Source organism: Scyliorhinus torazame, unplaced genomic scaffold (assembly GCF_047496885.1).
Source record: "Scyliorhinus torazame isolate Kashiwa2021f unplaced genomic scaffold, sScyTor2.1 scaffold_1006, whole genome shotgun sequence".
NCBI classification, from domain to species: Eukaryota; Metazoa; Chordata; class Chondrichthyes; order Carcharhiniformes; family Scyliorhinidae; genus Scyliorhinus; species Scyliorhinus torazame.
Genome location: NW_027308733.1, coordinates 40,512 through 64,886, shown reverse-complemented (window position 1 = coordinate 64,886; position 24,375 = coordinate 40,512). Strand labels below are relative to the sequence as shown.

Genomic DNA, 24,375 nt, shown 5'->3' with positions numbered 1-24,375 from the left:
CCCGCAGTGATGACTGGGACACTGGGCAGTGGGGTGAGGGGCGATCAGGAAAATGGGCTTATCGCGGCCTAATGACGGGCGACACAATCCCAAAGCAAGTCCCTCACACGTCTGGTGACACTGGAAGGAACAAGCATCAGTGTCACAGTGCCCGCCTACGGGGCACCTTGAGGTGGCGGGCGGGCAGCCGGCAATGACTTCCCCCCCCCCCCCACCCCCAGACCCCTGGGCGATTTCCACCAGCCTCTCCCACACCAGCACAGACACACCTCGCCAAACACCCGTTACGGGCAGAGGCAACAGCTCGATTCATGGCCAACAATAAGCGGCTGAGGATATTGAGACCACTAATCGTGTGGCTCGCGCTGTGCTGATTTCCGTTACCTGGCAGCTCGCTCCCTCTCTGATCTCCGGGAAGCTCGATATCTACGGCAGATCTCGAAGCGGCAGAAACGGGTTCAGATTTCGTCACGTTGGTTGTCCCTGCTCCTCCTGTTCGAGTCAGCAATGAATAGAATGAGGCTGCAGTTTATCAGAACACAGTTTACTGCCAGCCACACGGGTGCTCTTGAGAAATCGCTCCAATCACTAGGAGACACGTATAAAACCCAAATGCCAAGAAGATCTGTCCATTTGCTTGCCAGCCTTTCCTGGTGGTCAGCGGGACAGCACAACGCTGAGCGCAGACCCCCGTCACTCCTCAAGGTCTCACATTCTGCCATTACCATGCACCCCTCCTGTCTGCTGCTCCTGCTCTCCCTCAGCACAGCCCTGGGAGATTTCGAACTCTATCAACGTGGAGGATTTATTCATTCTGAGAAGGTAAAGCGCAGCAGGGACTGACGGGGAAAATTGTCCATCAGTCAAGGTTCAAGGTGGCAGACACAACAACTGGTCAGACAATGTCGAGGGAACGGTTAGAGTGCCAACATTTTCCAACAGTCGGAACGAAGATCAAGGACAGAAAAATAACTTTATCAGCATCACATCAGAGCAGCATCGTTCTCGCACCAAGACATTGAAAATAGGCAGATTTTTAGATCATCAGATGCATAGAATTATCAGGTGTTTGAGATTATCCGTTTTATATTATCAGTTTTATATTATCAGTTTTATATTATCAGTTTTATATTATCAGATTTATATTATCAGTTTTATATTATCAGTTTTATATTATCAGTTTTATATTATCAGTTTTATATTATCAGTTTTATATTATCAGATTTATATTATCAGATTTATATTATCAGTTTTATATTATCCGTTTTATATTATCAGTTTTATATTATCAGTTTTATATTATCCGTTTTATATTATCACTTTTATATTATCAGTTTTATATTATCAGTTTTATATTATCACTTTTATATTATCTGTTTTATATTATCAGTTTTATATTATCTGTTTTATATTATCAGATTTATATTATCAGTTTTATATTATCACTTTTATATTATCAGTTTTATATTATCAGTTTTATATTATCAGTTTTATATTATCACTTTTATATTATCAGTTTTATATTATCAGATTTATATTATCACTTTTATATTATCAGTTTTATATTATCAGATTTATATTATCAGTTTTATATTATCACTTTTATATTATCAGTTTTATATTATCAGATTTATATTATCAGATTTATATTATCCGTTTTATATTATCCGTTTTATATTATCACTTTTATATTATCAGTTTTATATTATCAGTTTTATATTATCAGTTTTATATTATCACTTTTATATTATCAGTTTTATATTATCAGATTTATATTATCAGATTTATATTATCAGTTTTATATTATCAGTTTTATATTATCAGATTTATATTATCAGTTTTATATTATCAGATTTATATTATCAGTTTTATATTATCAGTTTTATATTATCAGATTTATATTATCACTTTTATATTATCTGTTTTATATTATCAGTTTTATATTATCAGATTTATATTATCAGTTTTATATTATCAGATTTATATTATCAGTTTTATATTATCAGTTTTATATTATCAGTTTTATATTATCAGATTTATATTATCAGTTTTATATTATCAGATTTATATTATCAGTTTTATATTATCAGTTTTATATTATCAGTTTTATATTATCAGATTTATATTATCAGTTTTATATTATCAGATTTATATTATCAGTTTTATATTATCAGTTTTATATTATCAGTTTTATATTATCAGATTTATATTATCAGTTTTATATTATCAGTTTTATATTATCAGTTTTATATTATCAGATTTATATTATCAGTTTTATATTATCAGTTTTATATTATCAGTTTTATATTATCAGTTTTATATTATCAGATTTATATTATCAGTTTTATATTATCAGTTTTATATTATCAGTTTTATATTATCAGTTTTATATTATCAGATTTATATTATCAGTTTTATATTATCAGTTTTATATTATCAGTTTTATATTATCAGATTTATATTATCAGTTTTATATTATCACTTTTATATTATCAGTTTTATATTATCTGTTTTATATTATCAGTTTTATATTATCAGTTTTATATTATCTGTTTTATATTATCACTTTTATATTATCAGTTTTATATTATCAGTTTTATGTTATCAGTTTTATATTATCAGATTTATATTATCACTTTTATATTATCTGTTTTATATTATCAGTTTTATATTATCAGATTTATATTATCAGTTTTATATTATCAGATTTATATTATCAGATTTATATTATCAGTTTTGTATTATCAGTTTTATATTATCAGTTGTATATTATCAGTTTTATATTATCAGTTTTATATTATCAGATTTATATTATCAGTTTTATATTATCTGTTTTATATTATCAGATTTATATTATCACTTTTATATTATCTGTTTTATATTATCAGTTTTATATTATCAGATTTATATTATCAGTTTTATATTATCAGATTTATATTATCAGTTTTATATTATCAGTTTTATATTATCAGTTTTATATTATCAGATTTATATTATCAGATTTATATTATCAGTTTTATATTATCAGATTTATATTATCAGATTTATATTATCAGATTTATATTATCAGTTTTATATTATCAGTTTTATATTATCAGATTTATATTATCAGTTTTATATTATCAGTTTTATATTATCAGTTTTATATTATCAGATTTATATTATCAGTTTTATATTATCAGTTTTATATTATCAGTTTTATATTATCAGATTTATATTATCAGATTTATATTATCAGTTTTATATTATCTGTTTTATATTATCACTTTTATATTATCTGTTTTATATTATCAGTTTTATATTATCAGATTTATATTATCAGTTTTATATTATCAGATTTATATTATCAGTTTTATATTATCAGTTTTATATTATCAGTTTTATATTATCAGATTTATATTATCAGATTTATATTATCAGTTTTATATTATCAGATTTATATTATCAGTTTTATATTATCTGTTTTATATTATCGGATTTATATTATCAGTTTTATATTATCAGATTTATATTATCAGTTTTATATTATCAGTTTTATATTATCAGATTTATATTATCAGTTTTATATTATCAGATTTATATTATCAGTTTTATATTATCTGTTTTATATTATCAGATTTATATTATCAGTTTTATATTATCAGATTTATATTATCAGTTTTATATTATCAGTTTTATATTATCAGTTTTATATTATCAGTTTTATATTATCAGATTTATATTATCAGTTTTATATTATCAGATTTATATTATCAGTTTTATATTATCTGTTTTATATTATAAGATTTATATTATCAGTTTTATATTATCAGTTTTATATTATCACTTTTATATTATCAGTTTTATATTATCAGTTTTATATTATCTGTTTTATATTATCAGATTTATATTATCAGTTTTATATTATCCGTTTTATATTATCACTTTTATATTATCAGTTTTATATTATCAGTTTTATGTTATCAGTTTTATATTATCTGTTTTATATTATCAGATTTATATTATCAGTTTTATATTATCAGTTTTATATTATCAGTTTTATATTATCAGTTTTATATTATCACTTTTATATTATCAGTTTTATATTATCAGTTTTATATTATCTGTTTTATATTATCAGATTTATATTATCAGTTTTATATTATCCGTTTTATATTATCACTTTTATATTATCAGTTTTATATTATCAGTTTTATGTTATCAGTTTTATATTATCTGTTTTATATTATCAGATTTATATTATCAGTTTTATATTATCAGTTTTATATTATCAGTTTTATATTATCAGTTTTATATTATCAGATTTATATTATCAGTTTTATATTATCTGTTTTATATTATCAGATTTATATTATCAGTTTTATATTATCAGTTTTATATTATCACTTTTATATTATCAGTTTTATATTATCAGTTTTATATTATCTGTTTTATATTATCAGATTTATATTATCAGATTTATATTATCTGTTTTATATTATCAGATTTATATTATCAGTTTTATATTATCAGTTTTATATTATCAGATTTATATTATCAGTTTTATATTATCCGTTTTATATTATCAGTTTTATATTATCTGTTTTATATTATCAGATTTATATTATCAGTTTTATATTATCAGTTTTATATTATCACTTTTATATTATCAGTTTTATATTATCTGTTTTATATTATCAGATTTATATTATCAGTTTTATATTATCAGTTTTATATTATCAGTTTTATATTATCTGTTTTATATTATCAGATTTATATTATCAGTTTTATATTATCAGTTTTATATTATCACTTTTATATTATCAGTTTTATATTATCAGATTTATATTATCAGTTTTATATTATCCGTTTTATATTATCAGATTTATATTATCAGTTTTATATTATCAGTTTTATATTATCAGTTTTATATTATCAGATTTATATTATCAGTTTTATATTATCAGATTTATATTATCAGTTTTATATTATCCGTTTTATATTATCAGTTTTATATTATCAGTTTTATATTATCTGTTTTATATTATCAGATTTATATTATCACTTTTATATTATCAGTTTTATATTATCACTTTTATATTATCAGTTTTATATTATCAGTTTTATATTATCTGTTTTATATTATCAGATTTATATTATCAGTTTTATATTATCCGTTTTATATTATCAGTTTTATATTATCAGTTTTATATTATCTGTTTTATATTATCAGATTTATATTATCACTTTTATATTGTCAGTTTTATATTATCACTTTTATATTATCAGTTTTAAATTATCAGTTTTATATTATCTGTTTTATATTATCAGATTTATATTATCAGTTTTATATTATCCGTTTTATATTATCAGTTTTATATTATCACTTTTATATTATCAGTTTTATATTATCAGTTTTATATTATCAGTTTTATATTATCAGTTTTATATTATCAGATTTATATTATCAGTTTTATATTATCAGTTTTGTATTATCAGATTTATATTATCAGTTTTGTATTATCAGATTTATATTATCAGTTTTATATTATCAGTTTTATATTATCAGTTTTATATTATCAGATTTATATTATCAGTTTTATATTATCTGTTTTATATTATCAGATTTATATTATCAGTTTTATATTATCCGTTTTATATTATCCGTTTTATATTATCAGTTTTATATTATCAGTTTTGTATTATCAGATTTATATTATCAGTTTTATATTATCAGATTTATATTATCAGTTTTATATTATCCGTTTTATATTATCACTTTTATATTATCAGTTTTATATTATCAGTTTTGTATTATCAGTTGTATATTATCAGTTTTATATTATCAGTTTTATATTATCAGTTTTATATTATCAGATTTATATTATCAGTTGTTTTATATTATCTGTTTTATATTATCTGTTTTATATTATCAGATTTATATTATCAGTTGTATATTATCAGTTTTATATTATCAGTTTTATATTATCCGTTTTATATTATCACTTTTATATTATCAGTTTTATATTATCAGTTTTGTATAATCAGTTGTATATTATCAGTTTTATATTATCAGTTTTATATTATCAGTTTTATATTATCAGATTTATATTATCAGTTGTTTTATATTATCTGTTTTATATTATCTGTTTTATATTATCAGATTTATATTATCAGTTGTATATTATCAGTTTTATATTATCAGCTTTATATTATCAGTTTTATATTATCAGATTGATATTATCAGTTTTATATTATCAGCTTTATATTATCAGATTTATATTATCAGGTGTTTGAGATTATCCGTTTTATATTATCGGATTTATATTATCAGTTTTATATTATCAGATTTATTTTATCAGTTTTATATTATCAGTTTTATATTATTAGTTTTATATTATCAGTTGTATATTATCAGTTTTATATTATCAGTTTTATATTATCAGATTTATATTATCAGTTTTATATTATCAGATTTATATTATCAGGTGTTTTATATTATCAGATTTATATTATCAGTTTTATATTATCAGTTTTATATTATCAGTTTTATGTTATCAGTTTTATATTATCAGTTTTATATTATCAGTTGTATATTATCAGTTTTATATTAGAATCATAGAAGTTTACAGCATGGAAACAGGCCCTTCGGCCCAACCAGTCCATGCCGCCCAGTTTTTTACCATTAAGCTAGTCCCAGTTGCCCGCACTTGGCCCATAACCCTCTATACCCATCTTACCCATGTAACCATCTAAATGCTTTTTGAAAGACACAATTGTACCCGCTTCTACTACTACCTCTGGCAGCCCATTCCAGACACTCACTACCCTCTGAGTGAAGAAATTGCCCCTCTGGGCCCTTCTGAATCTCTCCCCTCTCACCTTAAACCTATGCCCTCTAGTTTTAGACTCCCCTACCTTTGGGAAAAGATGTTGACTATCTACCTTATCTATGCCCCTCATTATTTTATAGACCTCTATAAGATCACCCCTAAGCCTCCTACGCTCCAGGGAAAAAAGTCCCAGTCTATCCAGCCTCTCCTTATAACTCAAACCATCAAGTCCCGGCAACATCCTAGTAAATCTTTTCTGCACTCTTTCTAGTTTAATAATATCCTTTCTATAATAGGGTGACCAGAACTGCACACAGTATTCCAAGTGTGGCCGTACCAATGTCTTGTACAACTTCAACAAGACGTCCCAACTCCTATATTCAATGTTCTGACCAATGAAACCAAGCATGCCGAATGCCTTCTTCACCACCCTGTCCACCTGCGACTCCACCTTCAAGGAGCTATGAACCTGTACTCCTAGATCTCTTTGTTCTATAACTCTCCCCAACGCCATACCATTAACTGAGTAGGTCCTGGCCTGATTCGATCTGCCAAAATGCATCACCTCACATTTATCTAAATTAAACTCCATCTGCCATTCGTCGGCCCACTGGCCTAATTGATCAAGATCCCGTTGCAATCCTAGATAACCTTCTTCACTATCCACTATGCCACCAATCTTGGTGTCATCTGCAAACTTACTAACCATGCCTCCTAAATTCTCATCCAAATCATTAATATAAATCACAAATAACAGTGGACCCAGCACCGATCCCTGAGGCACACCACTGGTCACAGGCCTCCAGTTTGAAAAACAACCCTCTACAACCACCCTCTGCCTTCTGTCGTCCAGCCAATTTTGAATCCAATTGGCAACCTCACCCTGGATCCCGTGAGCTTTAACCTTCTGCAACAACCTACCATGCGGTACCTTGTCAAAGGCTTTGCTAAAGTCCATGTAGACAACGTCTACTGCACTACCCTCATCTACCTTCTTGGTCACTCCCTCAAAAAACTCAATCAAATTTGTGAGACATGATTTTCCACGCACAAAGCCATGCTGACTGCCCCGAATCAGTCTTTGCCTCTCTAAATGCTTGTAGATCCTGTCTCTCAGAATACCTTCTAGCAACTTACCTACTACAGACGTTAGGCTCACCGGTCTGTAGTTCCCAGGCTTTTCCCTGCTGCCCTTCTTAAACAAGGGCACAACATTCGCCACTCTCCAATCTTCAGGCACCTCACCTGTGGCTGCCGATGATTCAAATATCTCGGTTAGGGGACCCGCAATTTCCTCCCTAGCCTCCCACAACATCCTGGGATACATTTCATCAGGTCCCGGGGATTTATCTACCTTGATGCGCTTTAAGACTTCCAGCACCTCCTCCTCTGTAATATGCACACTTCTCAAGACATCACTATTTATTTCCCTTAGTTTCCTAACATCCATGCCTTTCTCCACCGTGAATACCGATGAGAAATATTCATTCAGGATCTCACCCAACTCTTGTGGCTCTGCACATAGATGCCCTTGTTGATCCTTAAGAGGCCCTACTCTGTCCCTAGTTACTCTTTTCCCCTTTATGTATCTGTAGAATCTCTTTGGATTCTCCCTTGCATTATTTGCCAAAGCAATTTCATGTCCCCTTTTTGCCCTCCTGATTTCCCTCTTAACTCTTTTTCGACAATCTCTATACTCTTCACGGGATCTACTTGATCCCAGTTGCTTATGTACGTCATATGCCTCATATTATCAGATTTATATTATCAGTTTTATATTATCCGTTTTATATTATCAGTTTTATATTATCAATTTTATATTATCAGTTGTATATTATCAGATTTATATTATCAATTTTATATTATCCGTTTTATATTATCAGTTTTATATTATCAGTTTTATATTATCAGTTGTATATTATCAGTTTTATATTATCAGATTTATATTATCAGTTTTATATTATCAGTATAATATTATCAGTTTTATATTATCAGTTTTATATTATCAGATTTATATTATCAGTTTTATATTATCAGCTTTATATTATCAGATTTATATTATCAGGTGTTTGAGATTATCCGTTTTATATTATCAGATTTATATTATCAGTTTTATATTATCCGTTTTATATTATCAGTTTTATATTATCAGTTTTATATTATCAGTTGTATATTATCAGTTTTATATTATCAGTTTTATATTATCAGTTTTATATTATCAGTTGTATATTATCAGTTTTATATTATCAGATTTATATTATCAGTTTTATATTATCAGTTTTATATTATCAGTTTTATATTATCAGGTGTTTTATATTATCAGTTTTATATTATCAGTTTTATATTATCAGATTTATATTATCAGTTTTATATTATCCGTTTTATATTATCAGTTTTATATTATCAGTTTTATATTATCTGTTTTATATTATCAGATTTATATTATCAGTTTTATATTATCAGTTTTATATTATCACTTTTATATTATCAGTTTTATATTATCAGTTTTATATTATCTGTTTTATATTATCAGATTTATATTATCAGATTTATATTATCTGTTTTATATTATCAGATTTATATTATCAGTTTTATATTATCAGTTTTATATTATCAGATTTATATTATCAGTTTTATATTATCCGTTTTATATTATCAGTTTTATATTATCAGTTTTATATTATCTGATTTATATTATCAGATTTATATTATCAGTTTTATATTATCAGTTTTATATTATCACTTTTATATTATCAGTTTTATATTATCAGATTTATATTATCAGTTTTATATTATCAGTTTTATATTATCTGTTTTATATTATCAGATTTATATTATCAGTTTTATATTATCAGTTTTATATTATCACATTTATATTATCAGTTTTATATTATCAGATTTATATTATCAGTTTTATATTATCCGTTTTATATTATCAGATTTATATTATCAGATTTATATGATCTGTTTTATATTATCAAATTTATATTATCAGTTTTATATTATCAGTTTTATATTATCTGTTTTATATTATCAGATTTATATTATCAGTTTTATATTATCAGTTTTATATTATCACTTTTATATTATCAGTTTTATATTATCAGTTTTATATTATCAGATTTATATTATCAGATTTATATTATCTGTTTTATATTATGAGATTTATATTATCAGTTTTATATTATCCGTTTTATATTATCACTTTTATATTATCAGTTTTATATTATCAGTTTTGTATTATCAGATTCATATTATCAGTTTTATATTATCAGTTTTATATTATCAGTTTTATATTATCTGTTTTATATTATCAGATTTATATTATCAGTTTTATATTATCCGTTTTATATTATCACTTTTATATTATCAGTTTTATATTATCAGTTTTGTATTATCAGATTTATATTATCAGTTTTATATTATCAGTTTTATATTATCAGATTTATATTATCAGTTGTATATTATCAGTTTTATATTATCAGTTGTATATTATCAGTTTTATATTATCAGCTTTATATTATCAGTTTTATATTATCAGATTGATATTATCAGTTTTATATTATCAGCTTTATATTATCAGATTTATATTATCAGGTGTTTGAGATTATTCGTTTTATATTATCAGATTTATTTTATCAGTTTTATATTATCAGTTTTATATTATTAGTTTTATATTATCAGTTGTATATTATCAGTTTTATATTATCAGTTTTATATTATCAGATTGATATTATCAGTTTTATATTATCAGATTTATATTATCAGGTGTTTTATATTATCAGATTTATATTATCAGTTTTACATTATCAGTTTTATGTTATCAGTTTTATATTATCAGTTTTATATTAACAGTTGTATATTATCAGTTTTATATTATCAGATTTATATTATCAGTTTTATATTATCCGTTTTATATTATCAGTTTTATATTATCAATTTTATATTATCAGTTGTATATTATCAGATTTATATTATCAGTTTTATATTATCCGTTTTATATTATCAGTTTTATATTATCAGCTTTATATTATCAGATTTATATTATCAGGTGTTTGAGATTATCCGTTTTATATTATCAGATTTATATTATCAGTTTTATATTATCCGTTTTATATTATCAGTTTTATATTATCAGTTTTATATTATCAGTTGTATATTATCAGTTTTATATTATCAGTTTTATATTATCAGTTTTATATTATCAGTTGTATATTATCAGTTTTATATTATCAGATTTATATTATCAGTTTTATATTATCAGTTTTATATTATCAGTTTTATATTATCAGGTGTTTTATATTATCAGTTTTATATTATCAGTTTTATATTATCAGATTTATATTATCAGTTTTATATTATCAGATTTATATTATCAGTTTTATATTATCACTTTTATATTATCAGTTTTATATTATCAGTTTTATATTATCAGTTTTATATTATCAGGTGTTTTATATTATCAGTTTTATATTATCAGTTTTATATTATCAGATTTATATTATCAGTTTTATATTATCAGATTTATATTATCAGTTTTATATTATCTGTTTTATATTATCAGATTTCTATTATCAGTTTTATATTATCAGTTTTATATTATCAGTTTTATATTATCAGTTTTATATTATCAGTTTTATATTATCAGTTGTATATTATCAGTTTTATATTATCAGATTTATATTATCAGTTTTATATTATCAGTTTTATATTATCAGTTTTATATTATCAGGTGTTTTATATTATCAGTTTTATATTATCAGTTTTATATTATCAGATTTATATTATCAGTTTTATATTATCAGATTTATATTATCAGTTTTATATTATCAGTTTTATATTATCAGATTTATATTATCAGTTTTATATTATCAGATTTATATTATCAGGTGTTTTATATTATCAGTTTTATATTATCAGTTTTATGTTATCAGTTTTATATTATCAGTTTTATATTATCAGTTGTATATTATCAGTTTTATATTATCAGATTTATATTATCAGTTTTATATTATCCGTTTTATATTATCAGTTTTATATTATCAATTTTATATTATCAGTTGTATATTATCAGATTTATATTATCAGTTTTATATTATCCGTTTTATATTATCAGTTTTATATTATCAGTTTTATATTATCAGTTGTATATTATCAGTTTTATATTATCAGATTTATATTATCAGTTTTATATTATCAGTATAAAATTATCAGTTTTATATTATCAGTTTTATATTATCAGTTTTATATTATCAGATTTATATTATCAGTTTTATATTATCAGCTTTATATTATCAGATTTATATTATCAGGTGTTTGAGATTATCCGTTTTATATTATCAGATTTATATTATCAGTTTTATATTATCCGTTTTATATTATCAGTTTTATATTATCAGTTTTATATTATCAGTTTTATATTATCAGTTTTATATTATCAGTTGTATATTATCAGTTTTATATTATCAGATTTATATTATCAGTTTTATATTATCAGTTTTATATTATCAGTTTTATATTATCAGGTGTTTTATATTATCAGTTTTATATTATCAGTTTTATATTATCAGATTTATATTATCAGTTTTATATTATCAGATTTATATTATCAGTTTTATATTATCTGTTTTATATTATCAGATTTCTATTATCAGTTTTATATTATCAGTTTTATATTATCACTTTTATATTATCAGTTTTATATTATCACTTTTATATTATCAGTTTTATATTATCAGTTTTATATTATCGGCTTTATATTATCAGATTTATATTATCAGATTTATATTATCTGTTTTACATTATCAGATTTATATTATCAGTTTTATATTATCAGTTTTATATTATCAGATTTATATTATCAGTTTTATATTATCCGTTTTATATTATCAGTTTTATATTATCAGTTTTATATTATCTGATTTATATTATCAGATTTATATTATCAGTTTTATATTATCAGTTTTATATTATCACTTTTATATTATCAGTTTTATATTATCAGATTTATATTATCAGTTTTATATTATCAGTTTTATATTATCAGATTTATATTATCAGTTTTATATTATCCGTTTTATATTATCAGTTTTATATTATCAGTTTTATATTATCTGTTTTATATTATCAGATTTATATTATCAGTTTTATATTTTCAGTTTTATATTATCACTTTTATATTATCAGTTTTATATTATCTGTTTTATATTATCAGATTTATATTATCAGTTTTATATTATCAGTTTTATATTATCAGTTTTATATTATCTGTTTTATATTATCAGATTTATATTATCAGTTTTATATTATCAGTTTTATATTATCACTTTTATATTATCAGTTTTATATTATCAGATTTATATTATCAGTTTTATATTATCCGTTTTATATTATCAGATTTATATTATCAGTTTTATATTATCAGTTTTATATTATCAGTTTTATATTATCAGATTTATATTATCAGTTTTATATTATCCGTTTTATATTATCAGTTTTATATTATCAGTTTTATATTATCTGTTTTATATTATCAGATTTATATTATCACTTTTATATTATCAGTTTTATATTATCACTTTTATATTATCAGTTTTATATTATCAGTTTTCTCTTATCTGTTTTATATTATCAGATTTATATTATCAGTTTTATATTATCCGTTTTATATTATCACTTTTATATTATCAGTTTTATATTATCAGTTTTATATTATCAGTTTTATATTATCAGCTTTATATTATCAGTTTTATATTATCAGATTTATATTATCAGTTTTATATTATCAGTTTTGTATTATCAGATTTATATTATCAGTTTTGTATTATCAGTTTTATATTATCAGTTTTATATTATCAGGTGTTTTATATTATCAGTTTTATATTATCAGTTTTATATTATCAGATTTATATTATCAGTTTTATATTATCAGATTTATATTATCAGTTTTATATTATCAGATTTATATTATCAGTTTTATATTATCAGTTTTATATTATCAGATTTATATTATCAGTTTTATATTATCCGTTTTATATTATCAGTTTTATATTATCAGTTTTATATTATCTGTTTTATATTATCAGATTTATATTATCAGTTTTATATTTTCAGTTTTATATTATCACTTTTATATTATCAGTTTTATATTATCTGTTTTATATTATCAGATTTATATTATCAGTTTTATATTATCAGTTTTATATTATCAGTTTTATATTATCTGTTTTATATTATCAGATTTATATTATCAGTTTTATATTATCAGTTTTATATTATCACTTTTATATTATCAGTTTTATATTATCAGATTTATATTATCAGTTTTATATTATCCGTTTTATATTATCAGATTTATATTATCAGTTTTATATTATCAGTTTTATATTATCAGTTTTATATTATCAGATTTATATTATCAGTTTTATATTATCCGTTTTATATTATCAGTTTTATATTATCAGTTTTATATTATCTGTTTTATATTATCAGATTTATATTATCACTTTTATATTATCAGTTTTATATTATCACTTTTATATTATCAGTTTTATATTATCAGTTTTCTCTTATCTGTTTTATATTATCAGATTTATATTATCAGTTTTATATTATCCGTTTTATATTATCACTTTTATATTATCAGTTTTATATTATCAGTTTTATATTATCAGTTTTATATTATCAGTTTTATATTATCAGTTTTATATTATCAGATTTATATTATCAGTTTTATATTATCAGTTTTGTATTATCAGATTTATATTATCAGTTTTGTATTATCAGTTTTATATTATCAGTTTTATATTATCAGGTGTTTTATATTATCAGTTTTATATTATCAGTTTTATATTATCAGATTTATATTATCAGTTTTATATTATCAGATTTATATTATCAGTTTTATATTATCAGTTTTATATTATCAGATTTATATTATCAGTTTTATATTATCAGATTTATATTATCAGGTGTTTTATATTATCAGTTTTATATTATCAGTTTTATGTTATCAGTTTTATATTATCAGTTTTATATTATCAGTTGTATATTATCAGTTTTATATTATCAGATTTATATTATCAGTTTTATATTATCCGTTTTATATTATCAGATTTATATTATCAGTTTTATATTATCCGTTTTATATTATCACTTTTATATTATCAGTTTTATATTTTCAGTTTTGTATTATCAGATTTATATTATCAGTTTTATATTATCAGTTTTATATTATCAGTTTTATATTATCAGTTTTATATTATCTGTTTTATATTCTCAGATTTATATTATCAGTTTTATATTATCAGTATAAAATTATCAGTTTTATATTATCAGTTTTATATTATCAGTTTTATATTATCAGATTTATATTATCAGTTTTATATTATCAGCTTTATATTATCAGATTTATATTATCAGGTGTTTGAGATTATCCGTTTTATATTATCAGATTTATATTATCAGTTTTATATTATCCGTTTTATATTATCAGTTTTATATTATCAGTTTTATATTATCAGTTTTATATTATCAGTTTTATATTATCAGTTGTATATTATCAGTTTTATATTATCAGATTTATATTATCAGTTTTATATTATCAGTTTTATATTATCAGTTTTATATTATCAGGTGTTTTATATTATCAGTTTTATATTATCAGTTTTATATTATCAGATTTATATTATCAGTTTTATATTATCAGATTTATATTATCAGTTTTATATTATCTGTTTTATATTATCAGATTTCTATTATCAGTTTTATATTATCAGTTTTATATTATCACTTTTATATTATCAGTTTTATATTATCAGTTTTATATTATCGGTTTTATATTATCAGATTTATATTATCAGATTTATATTATCTGTTTTACATTATCAGATTTATATTATCAGTTTTATATTATCAGTTTTATATTATCAGATTTATATTATCAGTTTTATATTATCCGTTTTATATTATCAGTTTTATATTATCAGTTTTATATTATCTGATTTATATTATCAGATTTATATTATCAGTTTTATATTATCAGTTTTATATTATCACTTTTATATTATCAGTTTTATATTATCAGATTTATATTATCAGTTTTATATTATCAGTTTTTTATTATCAGATTTATATTATCAGTTTTATATTATCCGTTTTATATTATCAGTTTTATATTATCAGTTTTATATTATCTGTTTTATATTATCAGATTTATATTATCAGTTTTATATTTTCAGTTTTATATTATCACTTTTATATTATCAGTTTTATATTATCTGTTTTATATTATCAGATTTATATTATCAGTTTTGTATTATCAGTTTTATATTATCAGTTTTATATTATCAGGTGTTTTATATTATCAGTTTTATATTATCAGTTTTATATTATCAGATTTATATTATCAGTTTTATATTATCAGATTTATATTATCAGTTTTATATTATCAGTTTTATATTATCAGATTTATATTATCAGTTTTATATTATCAGATTTATATTATCAGGTGTTTTATATTATCAGTTTTATATTATCAGTTTTATGTTATCAGTTTTATATTATCAGTTTTATATTATCAGTTGTATATTATCAGTTTTATATTATCAGATTTATATTATCAGTTTTATATTATCCGTTTTATATTATCAGATTTATATTATCAGTTTTATATTATCCGTTTTATATTATCACTTTTATATTATCAGTTTTATATTTTCAGTTTTGTATTATCAGATTTATATTATCAGTTTTATATTATCAGTTTTATATTATCAGTTTTATATTATCAGTTTTATATTATCTGTTTTATATTATCAGATTTATATTATCAGTTTTATATTATCAGTATAAAATTATCAGTTTTATATTATCAGTTTTATATTATCAGTTTTATATTATCAGATTTATATTATCAGTTTTATATTATCAGCTTTATATTATCAGATTTATATTATCAGGTGTTTGAGATTATCCGTTTTATATTATCAGATTTATATTATCAGTTTTATATTATCCGTTTTATATTATCAGTTTTATATTATCAGTTTTATATTATCAGTTTTATATTATCAGTTTTATATTATCAGTTGTATATTATCAGTTTTATATTATCAGATTTATATTATCAGTTTTATATTATCAGTTTTATATTATCAGTTTTATATTATCAGGTGTTTTATATTATCAGTTTTATATTATCAGTTTTATATTATCAGATTTATATTATCAGTTTTATATTATCAGATTTATATTATCAGTTTTATATTATCTGTTTTATATTATCAGATTTCTATTATCAGTTTTATATTATCAGTTTTATATTATCACTTTTATATTATCAGTTTTATATTATCAGTTTTATATTATCGGTTTTATATTATCAGATTTATATTATCAGATTTATATTATCTGTTTTACATTATCAGATTTATATTATCAGTTTTATATTATCAGTTTTATATTATCAGATTTATATTATCAGTTTTATATTATCCGTTTTATATTATCAGTTTTATATTATCAGTTTTATATTATCTGATTTATATTATCAGATTTATATTATCAGTTTTATATTATCAGTTTTATATTATCACTTTTATATTATCAGTTTTATATTATCAGATTTATATTATCAGTTTTATATTATCAGTTTTTTATTATCAGATTTATATTATCAGTTTTATATTATCCGTTTTATATTATCAGTTTTATATTATCAGTTTTATATTATCTGTTTTATATTATCAGATTTATATTATCAGTTTTATATTTTCAGTTTTATATTATCACTTTTATATTATCAGTTTTATATTATCTGTTTTATATTATCAGATTTATATTATCAGTTTTATATTATCAGTTTTATATTATCTGTTTTATATTATCAGATTTATATTATCAGTTTTATATTATCAGTTTTATATTATCACTTTTATATTATCAGTTTTATATTATCAGATTTATATTATCAGTTTTATATTATCCGTTTTATATTATCAGATTTATATTATCAGTTTTATATTATCAGTTTTATATTATCAGATTTATATTATCAGTTTTATATTATCCGTTTTATATTATCAGTTTTATATTATCAGTTTTATATTATCTGTTTTATATTATCAGATTTATATTATCACTTTTATATTATCAGTTTTATATTATCACTTTTATATTATCAGTTTTATATTATCAGTTTTATATTATCTGTTTTATATTATCAGATTTATATTATCAGTTTTATATTATCCGTTTTATATTATCACTTTTATATTATCAGTTTTATATTATCAGTTTTATATTATCAGTTTTATATTATCAGTTTTATATTATCAGTTTTATATTATCAGATTTATATTATCAGTTTTATATTATCAGTTTTGTATTATCAGATTTATATTATCAGTTTTGTATTATCAGTTTTATATTATCAGTTTTATATTATCAGATTTATATTATCAGTTTTATATTATCTGTTTTATATTATCAGATTTATATTATCAGTTTTATATTATCCGTTTTATATTATCACTTTTATATTATCAGTTTTATATTTTCAGTTTTGTATTATCAGATTTATATTATCAGTTTTATATTATCAGTTTTATATTATCAGTTTTATATTATCTGTTTTATATTATCAGATTTATATTATCAGTTTTATATTATCCGTTTTATATTATCACTTTTATATTATCAGTTTTATATTATCAGTTTTGTATTATCAGATTTATATTATCAGTTTTATATTATCAGTTTTATATTATCAGATTTATATTATCAGTTGTATATTATCAGTTTTATATTATCAGTTGTATATTATCAGTTTTATATTATCAGCTTTATATTATCAGTTTTATATTATCAGATTGATATTATCAGTTTTATATTATCAGCTTTATATTATCAGATTTATATTATCAGGTGTTTGAGATTATCCGTTTTATATTATCAGATTTATATTATCAGTTTTATATTATCAGTTTTATATTATTAGTTTTATATTATCAGTTGTATATTATCAGTTTTATATTATCAGTTTTATATTATCAGATTTATATTATCAGTTTTATATTATCAGATTTATATTATCAGGTGTTTTATATTATCAGATTTATATTATCAGTTTTATATTATCAGTTTTATATTATCAGTTTTATGTTATCAGTTTTATATTATCAGTTTTATATTATCAGTTGTATATTATCAGTTTTATATTATCAGATTTATATTATCAGTTTTATATTATCCGTTTTATATTATCAGTTTTATATTATCAATTTTATATTATCAGTTGTATATTATCAGATTTATATTATCAGTTTTATATTATCCGTTTTATATTATCAGTATTATATTATCAGTTTTATATTATCAGTTGTATATTATCAGTTTTATATTATCAGATTTATATTATCAGTTTTATATTATCAGTATAATATTATCAGTTTTATATTATCAGTTTTATATTATCAGATTTATATTATCAGTTTTATATTATCAGCTTTATATTATCAGATTTATATTATCAGGTGTTTGAGATTATCCGTTTTATATTATCAGATTTATATTATCAGTTTTATATTATCCGTTTTATATTATCAGTTTTATATTATCAGTTGTATATTATCAGTTTTATATTATCAGTTTTATATTATCAGTTTTATATTATCAGTTGTATATTATCAGTTTTATATTATCAGATTTATATTATCAGTTTTATATTATCAGTTTTATATTATCAGTTTTATATTATCAGGTGTTTTATATTATCAGTTTTATATTATCAGTTTTATATTATCAGATTTATATTATCAGTTTTATATTATCACTTTTATATTATCAGTTTTATATTATCAGTTTTATATTATCTGTTTTATATTATCAGATTTATATTATCAGTTTTATATTATCCGTTTTATATTATCACTTTTATATTATCAGTTTTCTATTATCAGTTTTATATTATCAGATTTATATTATCAGTTTTATATTATCAGATTTATATTATCAGTTTTATATTATCAGTTTTATATTATCTGTTTTATATTATCAGATTTATATTATCAGTTTTATATTATCAGTTTTATATTATCACTTTTATATTATCAGTTTTATATTATCAGTTTTATATTATCAGTTTTATATTATCAGATTTATATTATCAGTTTTATATTATCAGTTTTGTATTATCAGATTTATATTATCAGTTTTGTATTATCAGTTTTATATTATCACTTTTATATTATCAGTTTTATATTATCAGTTTTATATTATCGGTTTTATATTATCAGATTTATATTATCAGATTTATATTATCTGTTTTACATTATCAGATTTATATTATCAGTTTTATATTATCAGTTTTATATTATCAGATTTATATTATCAGTTTTATATTATCCGTTTTATATTATCAGTTTTATATTATCAGTTTTATATTATCTGATTTATATTATCAGATTTATATTATCAGTTTTATATTATCAGTTTTATATTATCACTTTTATATTATCAGTTTTATATTATCAGATTTATATTATCAGTTTTATATTATCAGTTTTTTATTATCAGATTTATATTATCAGTTTTATATTATCCGTTTTATATTATCAGTTTTATATTATCAGTTTTATATTATCTGTTTTATATTATCAGATTTATATTATCAGTTTTATATTTTCAGTTTTATATTATCACTTTTATATTATCAGTTTTATATTATCTGTTTTATATTATCAGATTTATATTATCAGTTTTATATTATCAGTTTTATATTATCTGTTTTATATTATCAGATTTATATTATCAGTTTTATATTATCAGTTTTATATTATCACTTTTATATTATCAGTTTTATATTATCAGATTTATATTATCAGTTTTATATTATCCGTTTTATATTATCAGATTTATATTATCAGTTTTATATTATCAGTTTTATATTATCAGATTTATATTATCAGTTTTATATTATCCGTTTTATATTATCAGTTTTATATTATCAGTTTTATATTATCTGTTTTATATTATCAGATTTATATTATCACTTTTATATTATCAGTTTTATATTATCACTTTTATATTATCAGTTTTATATTATCAGTTTTATATTATCTGTTTTATATTATCAGATTTATATTATCAGTTTTATATTATCCGTTTTATATTATCAGTTTTATATTATCAGTTTTATATTATCAGTTTTATATTATCAGTTTTATATTATCAGATTTATATTATCAGTTTTATATTATCAGTTTTGTATTATCAGATTTATATTATCAGTTTTGTATTATCAGTTTTATATTATCAGTTTTATATTATCAGATTTATATTATCAGTTTTATATTATCTGTTTTATATTATCAGATTTATATTATCAGTTTTATATTATCCGTTTTATATTATCACTTTTATATTATCAGTTTTATATTTTCAGTTTTGTATTATCAGATTTATATTATCAGTTTTATATTATCAGTTTTATATTATCAGTTTTATATTATCTGTTTTATATTATCAGATTTATATTATCAGTTTTATATTATCCGTTTTATATTATCACTTTTATATTATCAGTTTTATATTATCAGTTTTGTATTATCAGATTTATATTATCAGTTTTATATTATCAGTTTTATATTATCAGATTTATATTATCAGTTGTATATTATCAGTTTTATATTATCAGTTGTATATTATCAGTTTTATATTATCAGCTTTATATTATCAGTTTTATATTATCAGATTGATATTATCAGTTTTATATTATCAGCTTTATATTATCAGATTTATATTATCAGGTGTTTGAGATTATCCGTTTTATATTATCAGATTTATATTATCAGTTTTATATTATCAGTTTTATATTATTAGTTTTATATTATCAGTTGTATATTATCAGTTTTATATTATCAGTTTTATATTATCAGATTTATATTATCAGTTTTATATTATCAGATTTATATTATCAGGTGTTTTATATTATCAGATTTATATTATCAGTTTTATATTATCAGTTTTATATTATCAGTTTTATGTTATCAGTTTTATATTATCAGTTTTATATTATCAGTTGTATATTATCAGTTTTATATTATCAGATTTATATTATCAGTTTTATATTATCCGTTTTATATTATCAGTTTTATATTATCAATTTTATATTATCAGTTGTATATTATCAGATTTATATTATCAGTTTTATATTATCCGTTTTATATTATCAGTTTTATATTATCAGTTTTATATTATCAGTTGTATATTATCAGTTTTATATTATCAGATTTATATTATCAGTTTTATATTATCAGTATAATATTATCAGTTTTATATTATCAGTTTTATATTATCAGATTTATATTATCAGTTTTATATTATCAGCTTTATATTATCAGATTTATATTATCAGGTGTTTGAGATTATCCGTTTTATATTATCAGATTTATATTATCAGTTTTATATTATCCGTTTTATATTATCAGTTTTATATTATCAGTTGTATATTATCAGTTTTATATTATCAGTTTTATATTATCAGTTTTATATTATCAGTTGTATATTATCAGTTTTATATTATCAGATTTATATTATCAGTTTTATATTATCAGTTTTATATTATCAGTTTTATATTATCAGGTGTTTTATATTATCAGTTTTATATTATCAGTTTTATATTATCAGATTTATATTATCAGTTTTATATTATCACTTTTATATTATCAGTTTTATATTATCAGTTTTATATTATCTGTTTTATATTATCAGATTTATATTATCAGTTTTATATTATCCGTTTTATATTATCACTTTTATATTATCAGTTTTCTATTATCAGTTTTATATTATCAGATTTATATTATCAGTTTTATATTATCAGATTTATATTATCAGTTTTATATTATCAGTTTTATATTATCTGTTTTATATTATCAGATTTATATTATCAGTTTTATATTATCAGTTTTATATTATCACTTTTATATTATCAGTTTTATATTATCAGTTTTATATTATCAGTTTTATATTATCAGTTTTATATTATCAGATTTATATTATCAGTTTTATATTATCAGTTTTGTATTATCAGATTTATATTATCAGTTTTGTATTATCAGTTTTATATTATCAGTTTTATATTATCAGATTTATATTATCAGTTTTATATTATCTGTTTTATATTATCAGATTTATATTATCAGTTTTATATTATCCGTTTTATATTATCACTTTTATATTATCAGTTTTATATTTTCAGTTTTGTATTATCAGATTTATATTATCAGTTTTATATTATCAGTTTTATATTATCAGTTTTATATTATCAGTTTTGTATTATCAGATTTATATTATCAGTTTTATATTATCAGTTTTATATTATCAGATTTATATTATCAGTTGTATATTATCAGTTTTATATTATCAGTTGTATATTATCAGTTTTATATTATCAGCTTTATATTATCAGTTTTATATTATCAGATTGATATTATCAGTTTTATATTATCAGCTTTATATTATCAGATTTATATTATCAGGTGTTTGAGATTATCCGTTTTATATTATCAGATTTATATTATCAGTTTTATATTATCAGTTTTATATTATTAGTTTTATATTATCAGTTGTATATTATCAGTTTTATATTATCAGTTTTATATTATCAGATTTATATTATCAGTTTTATATTATCAGATTTATATTATCAGGTGTTTTATATTATCAGATTTATATTATCAGTTTTATATTATCAGTTTTATATTATCAGTTTTATGTTATCAGTTTTATATTATCAGTTTTATATTATCAGTTGTATATTATCAGTTTTATATTATCAGATTTATATTATCAGTTTTATATTATCCGTTTTATATTATCAGTTTTATATTATCAATTTTATATTATCAGTTGTATATTATCAGATTTATATTATCAGTTTTATATTATCCGTTTTATATTATCAGTTTTATATTATCAGTTTTATATTATCAGTTGTATATTATCAGTTTTATATTATCAGATTTATATTATCAGTTTTATATTATCAGTATAATATTATCAGTTTTATATTATCAGTTTTATATTATCAGATTTATATTATCAGTTTTATATTATCAGCTTTATATTATCAGATTTATATTATCAGGTGTTTGAGATTATCCGTTTTATATTATCAGATTTATATTATCAGTTTTATATTATCCGTTTTATATTATCAGTTTTATATTATCAGTTGTATATTATCAGTTTTATATTATCAGTTTTATATTATCAGTTTTATATTATCAGTTGTATATTATCAGTTTTATATTATCAGATTTATATTATCAGTTTTATATTATCAGTTTTATATTATCAGTTTTATATTATCAGGTGTTTTATATTATCAGTTTTATATTATCAGTTTTATATTATCAGATTTATATTATCAGTTTTATATTATCACTTTTATATTATCAGTTTTATATTATCAGTTTTATATTATCTGTTTTATATTATCAGATTTATATTATCAGTTTTATATTATCCGTTTTATATTATCACTTTTATATTATCAGTT

General features: G+C 19.8%; 1 protein-coding gene across 1 annotated transcript in view; it reads left to right on the top strand.

Moving 5' to 3' along the window:
* The first annotated feature begins 359 nt into the window (after positions 1 to 359).
* The window catches only part of LOC140406901 (sex hormone-binding globulin-like), a 64,111-nt gene continuing 40,095 nt past the window's right edge, over positions 360 to 24,375 (top strand). The window contains exon 1 of the mRNA XM_072494768.1: positions 360 to 822. Within this exon, the coding sequence (XP_072350869.1) occupies positions 508 to 822 (315 nt within the window). The 5' untranslated portion in view covers positions 360 to 507. The remainder of the gene's footprint in view (positions 823 to 24,375) is intronic.